General features: G+C 38.9%; 1 protein-coding gene across 3 annotated transcripts in view; it reads right to left on the reverse strand.

Moving 5' to 3' along the window:
- grid1b (glutamate receptor, ionotropic, delta 1b) overlaps nt 1–12,186 on the reverse strand; it is a 270,532-nt gene that overhangs the window by 29,817 nt on the left and 228,529 nt on the right. For all 3 annotated transcript variants that reach the window (XM_057358219.1, XM_057358218.1, XM_057358220.1), the window contains exons 6-10: nt 10,397–10,570; nt 8,069–8,230; nt 7,104–7,223; nt 1,497–1,598; nt 280–477 (exon numbers count right to left, since the gene is read on the reverse strand). In XM_057358219.1, coding sequence (XP_057214202.1) covers nt 280–477; nt 1,497–1,598; nt 7,104–7,223; nt 8,069–8,230; nt 10,397–10,570 — 756 coding nt within the window. The remainder of the gene's footprint in view (nt 1–279; nt 478–1,496; nt 1,599–7,103; nt 7,224–8,068; nt 8,231–10,396; nt 10,571–12,186) is intronic.

Here is a 12,186-nt window from a genome sequence, read left to right on the forward strand (position 1 = left end):
TTTCTTATTTTAATTAATACTAAACTAATTCAGTTTTCACTACAACAACTTAGAAAATTAGACCACATTAGAGCTGTTGAATACAAAACGTAAACCCTGAAGCCTAGTGAAAAAGCCAGCTTACAACAACACGAATTTCCAAATTGGCTGAGACTGGGTTGTGATGGTTAGTGCTTGTGGTGTCACTCAACATATGCAGCTTCTTATTTAAAGAAAATACTAGATATGTATATCTGTAATTGGCAAAATTTGAATGTAACCTTTAAAAAAAAAACTTGCCTTGTTGATGAGCTCTCCAATCATTCCACTCCATGAGCCATTGGGCAGCTGAGAACCATATTTGCTGTCGGCCACCTGGTAGATATCATACTTGAATCCTAACATTTTGGCCAAGGCATCAAGGACGTCAACTGAGAAACCCTTATATCTTTTGGGCTGTCCGAGAATGTTTTCCGCCACCATCACAAATGGATCCTCCTTTAAAAGGGAATATTGATTATTAACAGGTCAACATTTCTAAGAGCCGACTGGAGGTGGTCAAATATGAGAATTTGTAAGGCACCCTAGGGAACATTTCTGTAGTAGATGATTACTGCACAGGACCGAGTGATTAAGATCAAAAGGAATGTAAAAATATGAATCCCATTAAAAGATAAATAAACAAACAAATAAATAACGTGTGCTTACAATATAAATTAAGAGCAAAAGACCAAATGTTTTTATTAAAAATCATTCTGCAACTGTGAAGATCAAAGAACATGTCATGTCAAATTCTGTCGACACTCATTTACTCGACCATTGTAACAACACCAGATAAAGCCAATAAGTACAAAATTAGATTGAATAGTACCGTGAAAGCGTACTCATTATCGCACATGCATGTTCAAATTGTTATGATTATCCAATAAGATCTGAGAGCTGTAGCAGATTACCAGTGAATAACTATCTTTTGGTCTGTTTCTCACAAAGCCACTTGGAACCTAGTCCACACATCAACCACATTCATTATGTGTTTGTTTTTTAGTTTGCTGGACCTTGTGCATTCTAAAAAAGGCTGGGTTATTGTCAACCAGCATTGGGTCAAAAAGGGATGAACTCTTTGTTTCACCCCAAAATGATAGATTAGGTTTTAACTCGTTGTTGGGTTAAAAAAAGAAACAACTACTGGGTTAATAAATAACCAAGCATTTGTGAGTGTGTGTGTTTTACTTTACTGGACTACTTGCGCTGAGCTTCATCACAGTCTTAGTTTACATTACATATTGGTAGTTTCAGGTTATGCAGTGCATGCGTTTACAATGTGCGATACAGTTCCTGAAACTGCACGACTGTTCAAAAAGAAGATTTGTTTGAACATTACTGTGTAGATTGAACACCAGGAGATGCATTTGACGACATCAGGGTGACAGAAATTTCATTTCCTTAAAAGATATCAGATAAACACATCAACATCCTCACACAAATATATAAGTTTAAACGAGAAAGGTAAGCATTACCAACAACGTCACTACTTTCACAGTAACCCCCTGCATGCCGTTCTCAATCCGACTCTCCTTCAGGCTTCCATTGAGCCCATGGACAGGATCCCACGTAGCCAACTGCAAGACAAAGAAAAGAAAACAAGATACGTTTTAAAGAGGATTTTGATGGAGAGGATGCGGGTCAAGTTTAGCAACCAGAGCATCTCCAATGTTAAAACCATGTTGACTTTAACACGACTCTAACTTAGAGCAGCTGGCTCCATAATACTTGTGTAAAAATGTACCTCTTGAAATATGATTTTATTATTTTACCTTTGCAAATTTACATAAATTAAAGAAAACTGGCTTAGTGTGCTGTCCTTGTGTTGTTATTATTAAAATGATAGACTTCAAATGAAAGACTCGATTTACAACACATACAAAACTCTTCATACAGTCCATGCTGACACTGTCAATGCTCCATTGTCAGTTTCAATATCACTACATTTAATGACCTGATTTGCAAGGTTAATCTCATTCATAATTCATTTTCAGAATTTTCTGAAATGGTGATAATAAGGTTTAATCATAAAATTTCGCAAGTAATAACTTTTAATGTGATTTACGTGGGGTGTAAAGCGGCGTAATTTCAGGTGTTTGTGGCGTCTGTAAGCACATCTAATTTTACTCAAATGAATTGGATGAAAAGTAGCTGCTGAACGAAATCTGAATGCAGAGAAGAACCATTTGCATACATGTATACAGCAGGACATGTACGTTTATGAGACACAGTACTGTATATCGTCTTCATTATTTTCCACGAGGAAGAGTACCACTCTGGTCTGGTTCCAGGTGGTGGCACTGGATCAAATTCAAATGCATGTGCCACTGAGCACTGTTGCCTCAATCCCCCAAATGCCATTTTTTATAGGTGTCCTTTTTTTGCCAAGTTTTGAATGATGCCGTGAGCCGAAAGGGAATTCTTCATTATGTACACAAACACCCCAACCCAACAACAACAGCACAGGGGGGAATGCTTGTAATGCTGAAAAATGTAGAAAAATTCCCATTTCCTGAGCGGTCGTCAAATTGGGTGCAAAGCAAAAATAAAAACAAATGAAAATCTCTTCAAGAGTTCTTTCTGAAGATTTAACCAAATCCAAATAAGAAATGGATAACTGCAGCAGAACATTTGCAGCTCTGCTTTGTTTTCAAAAGTGAGAGTTGTTAGATGTCCGACTTTGTTGCTGTGTGTTGCCCACATCATTCTATGAGATTATTAGAATGTGTAAGGATGAGACTGGAGAGCTGGATCCAAATGCAGTATTTATATATACTGTACATTCAATAAAACCAAAGAACACATGTACAAAACTCAAAGAGACAATGAAAGAACATGCATCTAATCTCCTTTCTTTCTAGTCGAAGACTTTCCAAACAAAACAAACAGCCTTTTGTGTTAGAGAAAATGCGTTGATCATACATCACTGAACGCTTTTGGCCCAACATATAACCTCACACAGAAAATCCATGAGTGCTTCACGCAGAGAGCTGTGGTGTCAAGCACCAGTCCGCCTGTCTGTCACGGCCCTACTTAGACGGATGATTGTGTAGCGTGTGGACGTGGATGCAGAGACCGCCGATTTATCAAACACTGTCAGATTTTTCCACTTCCTGCCAAACATTTCTCTCAGATGACAAATGAAACTGAGGACTTGATGGATGACCATTTGATCCAGGGGCTCAAGAGATTCACGCAACAAACAAAAGCATATCCTTCATCTCCTATTTGATGTCTTGTCTGTCTTGACCCCAAACTAGGAGAACATTTTTCTGTTTGTTGAGTCCACGCTAACTTCAAGATAAAAGATAAAAAAAAATAGAATAGGCCCGGGTGGACATCCCTCAGACTTTGCTGGGCGTTTTAAAACTGTTTCTAAAGAAGAGTAAAAACGGACTCTAGACTAAGATTTAGGCACAAAACAGGCGGTTTTTCTTGTCATTTTGATTTGCTGTGTAAGCGCATTGTGTCGCATGGTTGGCATTCAAAGCAAAAAGGAAATGCACAATGGCTGTACAAAGGAAAGATGTTATGTTTTATAAAACATTGTGAAACTGTCACAAATCATGTGCTTTAAAAAAAAGCAATAGCTGTAAGCAAACAATCATGACATTCCAGGAGGATTCATTGACTATGAAATAACGTTTACTATAAAGCAATATCCCAAGCATCCAAAGACATGGAATATGATGTATCTGTCATATAAACTATAACAGATGCTTTTTTGCTCTGATATCTACAGTCCCTGATTCCCATCCACTTTATTATTCAGCGGAAACGATCGGCTAGAGAATCCTGCTCATTTAGTGTCCCACAAAAGAAAAAGGGTCACACTGTTTCGAGATGACATGAGATATTGTTCATATTTTGTTCAGCTATTTATTATGCTTGAACTAGGTTAAGCTTCAAGCCTGTTTTCACTAACCTAACATTTACAAGGCAACCCACTGAAAAAATCTGTCATGTTTACAAAACCAGTGAAAAGTCACTAATGTTCCATGTGGTCCTCCACTCTTTAAGCTAAGTGGAGTGATGTTTTAATCAGCATCAGCACCATCTGGGAGTCTGTCTGCTGTACTCACGCTACCAGGGCTTTTAATAATTCGCTAATTTAATAGCATGAAGTGAACTAAGCTGCGCTTTTGTTTGGTGGAAAAGCCAAGCCTGATACATGTCTGGTACTGAGCCAGAGCTCAATGCTTATCTAGCTTTGCTACACTGTCATGAGCCATGGCATGCCTTAAATAGAAGCTGTCGAATTTCTGTGGCCAGAAGATCTGGCCCAGCATGAAGACGTTCTGACACACTGATGATTCTCATCTTGTGTTCATCTTCAGATTAAAAACCAGAGTAAGAACACAAGCCTTGGGGACGTGAATAGGGTACCTCAGAGACAACGTATTTTTGTAGAGAGTTAGCATTTTAGCACTTCCGGTTCCACCACCCCAAAGTCTATGGTTTGACTGGATTTTTAATAAATCACCTGGAATAAGATCCGTGCTTAGCAAAACCTCTAAATATTCTCACGTTTTAATCTATGACATCAAACACAGCAGTTATAACCGCTTTTGGTTTTTTAACCTTTACTGTGTTTTTTAAACGGTGTTGCTAACAAGTTGCTAAAGTCAACTACATTCTTTGGCAGGGTTGTTAGACGTCATCACGCATATAAATCTCACAAATAATGCAACGTGGACACAAAACTCTAAAAACATTGTTGGGGATTCATTCACGGAGTAATTACTTACCATGTAACATGTTTTTAAAGAGATAGTTTACCTATAAATGAAAATTCTGTCATCATTTGCTCACCCTCAGGTTGATCCAAACCTGTATAAATGTCTTTATTCCTGAGAACACATAGCAAGATATTTGGAAGAATGTCAGTAACCAAACAGATCTCATCCCCTATTGACTCTCTTAGTATTTATGTTTCCTACTATGGCAGTAAATGGGGGATGAGATCTGTTTGGTTACTGACATTCTTGCAAATATCTTGCTATGTGTTCTCAGGAATAAAGACATTTATACAGATTTGGATCAATCTGAGGGTGAGCAAATGATGACAGAATTTTCATTTTTGGGTAAACTATCCCTTTAATAAGTTCTCGGAGGCTTGGTGGTGATGACGTTGATATCGAGCGACCGTAGTGTAGTCTGTCAGTGTGATATGACAAGAAACATACATTTTAATGTGTCTCATTAAAGTTTTTCCAAATTTCCTTTTAGTAAATTCACTTTCATAGAAACTGAACATGTTTGTATCATTGTATTATCAGCTACAAAATAACCATTGGTGTCTGACTGGTTTAATACCCCAACATTAACAGATTTTAACACTGGGTAATGTCTCCTTATTGTTCCATCATATGCTTTTGTCCAATTTCTCTTCAATCCGGCCTAATCTATGAACATTAGTATATTAATAGTAAAAAGCCTGCTACAGGTCAATACATTGGGAAATGATATCTCAATTACTCTACCATCTTTTATAGAAAACAGAAAAATCAAGCTAATTGGCTAATTTAATCTCCAGATATACTGTAAGGTTGCCAATATATACTGAATTGTGTTATGAGGAACACAATAAAATCCTACTTTTGTTGTGGTTATAATAAGGGAGTAAATGTATGTTGTTGCATGTAACTGTAGACAGAGAAAAGGCAAGAGAAACCACTTTATTATAGAGAAAAGCGAGCGCATCACAAGTCAGTCACTCTCTCCTATAGTGAGTTAACCCTTTGGTGACTTCCTGTCTTGACTTTTTATTAAATTATAACTCGTACTTCGTGAATCTAAAACAGCATGAAACAGGCAGATATGACAAATCGTAGTTACGCAATACTTAAAAAGCGCTTTGATGAAGTTCTGGAAGATATTTTGCTCATTGGTGTATTTAAAATAGCGTAACGGGAAATTGCATTGTTGTGCTGGTGTGAAAGGACACCTACGCGCTGCTCCCGCTCCGCCTACGCACTGCTTACCTGCGCGGTGTGAAACGGGCGTAAGATGAGACAAAAGCAAACACTGAAACAGCTTATTGAGCCGTCACCACTCTAAAGTCAGATGCAACTTTTCCGACTGCATTCACCTCCAGGGTTTCTCATTTAGCCAGAAAATGTATTTGCTTCTACCTTCAGACCATGACACATGTCAAATTGACAGCGGCACGGTTAGCTATTTGTCTCCATAGCAGGGTGGAAATGAAGTTGGCTAAATTAATCTCTTCTTGGGTGGCACTGGTTAGGAGCTGGTGCTCTAATAATGAACAACAACAGCACTGAGTACACTTGACGTACCATTAGCTGTCCTTGCCTTTCATTACAGCTAATAAATGTGCATCGTATGAGGGGGAGCCAGGGCTCGTGTGCGCGCGGGCAGGGAGTAAATGGCCATGGCGCTGGGGATCCTAATGGCCATAATGTGATACAGTGGGTTCATAATTCAGGTTGGGATGCGGGGTGATTAAATCTTCATTACTAGCAGATAGTTTCCTCTCCTGTAATTTATATTACTCCTTTCTTTAAGTGATGAATGTAGTTTACCGCTTCAAAAACAAAGCCCACAAAATGACAGGCTGTCTGTGGTTTTAAAACCCCCCAAAAATCAATATCTGAAAATATTTCTCAAAACAAACCACGTAAAGGCAAGCATAACATTGAACAGTTTGACAAAACGAGCCGGCAGGGTTTTTTCTGCTGTTGACACGGCGCAATATCTGCATGTCGTGCAGGCTGAATTACAGCGCGTTTGGTCTGGCCGGTCAGGCCCACAGAGGCGTGACCCCCCGCCGCTGTTTACTCATGCCTCTCGGATGTCTGACACTGAGGTGAGCAGTCAAAATGGCAGGCTGGATACACAATCTAAGCAGTTTACATCAAGTCAAGTTGTTCCCAACAGCGAGCCTTTCAACCAACCAGATTGCTTGCCCTCTGAGTCATCAAAAAGGAATTGCAGGGAACTCGATTTCAATTTTCATTTTACCTAAGGTGAGTGGTAATGAAAAAGTAATATAAAAATAATGCCAAAAGACAGCGTTTACGCCTGGTCCTAGTAATGAAATCCAGAGCGATTTGACTCACCCGCTTTATGTCTCTTCCAAACGTCTCGCTGAAGCTGGTTCCCAAAATTTCAAACTGAACATGGGAATTTGATCCATTGTCCATGAAGTCCATAACTCCGGTGAGACCGGTGATGTGGCCCTGTGAGAAACAACCTTTCTTTCAATCGATAAACAATGAAGCAATACAATAAAAACAACTGAGTTACATCAAAGAGTACTATGTTGTAGTGGCTATACTTGGAATTTTGATAGCTGTAGCTTTCTATGAATAAGGAACAATTCGGTGTCCCATTTCTTTACAGATTCGAGGCACAATTGATGAAGAGTTGAAACACATTAAACGTCTGTTGTTCTGCAAAATGGAACGAAACATATTTGGCATTTAGAACTCCTGGTGTTGATGTTGTATTGTATTATACAACTAGCATAAATGACTTAAAAATGACTATTTTATCCCCTACTGTATTTATATGGGAGGTGTTTTAGGTAACCTTTTCGCACCATGGGTATCTCAACATTTGAAAAGCTGACATAGCAATCACGAACATCATGAAAAGCCAAAGCTTTGACTGTAGCGTGCAAGCTGAAGTTTCACAGACAAATCTATCTGAGGCCTGTCCCTCTCAGGGCCGATTAGAGGCTCTCTGTACTTCTCTTTGGCTCATATAACGTTAAAAGAGCATGAAATTGAAGAATACACTAGACCGCCCGCTGCCCCTGAGAGCTTGGAGACACATCATGATGGGACATCAACTGATGCCAGCCAACGTGCCGCTTTTAGCAGACCCTTGGAGAGCTCTGAGTGAGGACAACCAACAGGGATCCCAGCTTGACCGCTGATTGCGTTTAAGAGCAATGTGATTGCAGTAGTGAGACTGGAAGGCGGTAGCAATTGAGATGGAAGTGATTTGCATCTCAAAAAGTGATACCGAACCTAGAGATAAAGCAAAATAAACATCGAAACAAGAAACCTTCGTGTCACACCTTTTGGATCGTCTCCAGCATGGACCATCCTCCATTCCAGGGCTTGGTTGACTTCCTAATGCAGTTGAGGCTGGCCATGCTGTGCCATTTTCTGTCCTCTAGTTTTCTGTAGAAGGCATTGGCCAGCATCAGTACACTGTCATAAAGGTACAGATTGGACACCTGAAATAAAAACAGCCAGTAACATAACATTAGAAAGAAAGTGGGTATTTAGATTACGTACGTACATGTTAGGTCCAAACTTAAAAAAATCGCTTTGGATGTAATGAACTCATTAATGGATAAATATAAAATTGACATTTTTTGACTTGTGAGGACATAGTTGCTCCTTTTTTTGTAACTGTTTTGGCTTTGGTTTGCGGTACGTTTGGTTATAAACAAGCAGCTTGTAATATACATAGTTTACATATAATGCCAAATATACAACTTTAAGAAGATATTAGGATACGTTTTCTTAGAAACATGCAACATAATACACTTAAGATTGAAAATTCTGGCAAACTTCCAATTTATTAAAAAGTATGGTTTTTTTCAGCCAAGTTGTCTTGTAGCTTGTAATAAACACTAAACTATTAAACGCTAGCTTACAGTGCATGGTAAGATTCCCACACTACGCGATAACAAAACCTCTTTATCAAACATCTGCAAAGTCAGGTTTGTAAAACAGTATTGTACACCTGGAAAACATTCAAGACAAATGCTGGTAGTGCAAGACATTGTTTATATATGATATAAATATACTGTATACAACTGGATATATACAACTTTCAGAATAAAATAGATAATATGACCTTAAAACATGTGCAATGTCATTTATTGACAGAAAGTTTTTGTTGTTGTTTTTGAGATGCCTAGAGCAAAACTAGTCGACATGATGTATCCTTGTCTTGGCAGCCACAGGGGTCCCGCAAAAGGCTGATGGCACATCTGAGCCCAGTACAGTCCTTTAGATGTGGGCCACATGAGGCCACACACACACTGATTTCAACACATTTTCCAACCTGACAAGACACAGAAAAGTCCCCACACACAGATGTATTTACAGAGGCAAACAAAATCTAGAGCTGTTAAACTCAGTGACGTGTTTGGTGCAGACAGGCCCGAGGACAACATAATCATAGTTCTATTGTTAAAAGACCACACGCTGCTTTGAATATATTGATTCTGAAAATTATTTTGTCACCCACTTGACAATTGAAAAGATAATCATACTTCACAAAGCAAAACATAAATTCTGGTTTCTTTAAAAAAAAAAACATTCCATAGTCTTATAACAATGCAATGACAAAAATTATTCACTCCAAAAAAGTTCTTGTCTGCAAGCCAAAAACTTCGAGGAGTAAACTCCAGGGAGATTATCCGATGACAGTGCATCAGCAAGTCTTGTTCATGACCCTTCTAATGCAAATCAAACTTTCACGGCCGTTTTCCATCCAAGTATAGAATGAATGGCATCTGCTCGGTGACAAGCAGCAAGGTGTCGCTCACCATTCAAGCTGATGTATAAAACATACAGTAGCACATGTCCTTACTGTACGAATGACAACCTTCTGATCAGTGGCACACTGCTGGAACTGACAAGATCATACGGGAAGACATTTGTCACACTTTGCTGAACCTGACCGTCAACTGAGACATATTGGCGGTATTAGCAGGATCTGGGCGGACAACTCCGTTGGACCCAGGTTTCTTGAGTGACAGGGAAAGGCGCACAAAAGGTTGACACAGCAGATTTGCAGACCAAAAGCTGACAGGTTTGTCACTGCTATGATATTTAATCACCTTGACAAGCAAACCACTAGTTCAAAGAACATTTAACCCTCATTTTCATACATTATTGACGACCCAGAGGGGTGTGGCACAAAGCTTTGGTAGAAATGTGGATGTCAAATCAGTCTAATACAGGAGGAAAACTGTCAAACTTTAGGATTCTGACCATGTTTTGATCCTACTAAGATGGAAGCTAAAATGAAACGCTACGACAAAAGCCAAAATACATATTCTTATACTCTAAATAAATATCATTCATATTCATTGCAACTTGCTGTGCATTTTAAAACGTAACAGTTTGTGTGTTTCCTGGGGATCGAAGCTGACTGTGACCTGGCTAGTATCACCTGGCTAGTATCATGCTCTACACGTGAGCTACAGCAACTTATCTGAATTTGATTAACAAATAAATGAGTAATTGAACACACAAAACCTTCCTTGAGGTTTCAACAGTTTTGTTTGATGTACCTTTTCCTTACCTCTGAACGCAGGTTTAAGGTTTAGACTAGCATCTACTGTAAACAGCAACCTGAAGAAGCAGTTTCTATGGTTACTGACCTCCAGCGACTGCAGGTAGCCCTCCTGAGGGTCACAGAGCAAGGAGGAGATGCGGTGATTGTTCCTCATGCAGCTCATACTGCTGTCTCTCCACAGCGGGAAAATCTGCCTGACCACGGTCATCCTTCCCAAGGAACTGTGGGTCAGCTCCATAATCTCAGTATCGCTGATCTCCTACACATAAACAGACGAAATACCAATCAACAGTAGCTTTGGTTTTTCAAACACATTTGAGGAAGACTTTTATATGATATTTGTTCCCTAGAGATGTGTGGGTTTGTCAGACTCTGCTCTTTATGGGGACTGCAATGATTAATGGGGTTTGTACTGTTTTCTTTTCAACTGAAAACATCAAATTTGCTTTTGATTAGGAATAAAGAAGTTATGAAACCCTCTTATATCTTCTGCATGTAGAAGTTGGGGCAGAGATTTTATTCAGCAAAAATTTTTCTGATAACAATAGTGTGGTAAGCCTACATATTCACAATATGAATGTAGTCATGGTAATTCAATAATATTCAATTGTAGGTTAAATGAAACAAAACCATGTATTTTATGAAGCACATTTGTGTGTAAACATTATATTGTCAACTGTAAGGTTACAGTTTTTGAGTTTTAATTGACTTTCTCCAGAAATGTGTGACCTACAGTGAACCCAATATCTTGTCAATATACTGCAAATATAATATTAGGCAGTGTTCAGTATACAATTTTAGGCATGTACAAATGAAATAACATGCTATAAAAACACAACTGAATTACAATAGTAATAACTTACAATTGTGGATTGTGAAATATACTGTAATCGTTCGTGCATTTCATTTCCCATGAGCAACTATTGTTTATGGCTGGTCCGCGATTCACATTTATAACTTGCAAAGTTGAGCTGGCAGATACTTTGTAAATAAATTAGGCCAAACAGCTCTGTTACTGGAATATTCATCAGCAAAGATGCTGTACAGTCATTATTTATGCTCTGGCAGCGCGGGCACGCTGAAAACCAATGCAGGTAGAGAAAGACTGAAACACACACAAGTAGACATCCCTTTCCCATTTGAATGGACATGCTCAAATGTTCCCCATGTGACTCCAGGTTCAAAGGATCTATGTTCGTACTAAAAGCCAACTTGTGTTTTCTGTCCACTGATGGGCTTGTGATGCTCCTTGTAATTTCACGGGCTGATGTTTAAAGCATCCGGGGAGCGAGGTGAAGCTGCTGCAGAGGTCAGTGAATGCTAACATACAGGGAGTGAGAAATGACAGACTAAAAGGTTGTTAGAATTACACAAAAGTGTCTAATATTTAGGAAACGCCATACTGCTCAGTGGGGAATGTGTCCTTTAGAACTACTCACCAATTTGGACTTCGGAGTGGATTCAGATTGATTGGTACGCATAATGGTGCATAAAGTGTTTTTATCCCTTCAAATATTTTATACAACAGTTCGAATTACATTGGTAAAAGGCATTTTAAAAGACTGACATTTAAAATCCTGTAACAATATGCTCTAACAGTAAACAGTAAACTCTGCTTGTGGAATTCCAGAGGAGAGTTTTCAAGAGGTGTGGACAGCCCGGAGAGGAGATTTTGGAGAAAGAAAAGCTTTATTTAAAGTCAGAGTCTCCATAACTTCTCTCGGCCCAGGATGGCTCGGAGCAGAGTTTCTGAGCGAGTGGGCAGCAGAAAAGAAATATTTGTTTAGTGGACCTGAAGTGATCCTAATGCTCCAACCTGGGAGGAGAAATTGCTGGTCTATCACTTCTGAACTTTTGCAACTATTGTTGTTGGCA

Source organism: Triplophysa rosa, linkage group LG18, assembly GCF_024868665.1.
Source record: "Triplophysa rosa linkage group LG18, Trosa_1v2, whole genome shotgun sequence".
In the NCBI taxonomy this organism is placed as follows: Eukaryota; Metazoa; Chordata; class Actinopteri; order Cypriniformes; family Nemacheilidae; genus Triplophysa; species Triplophysa rosa.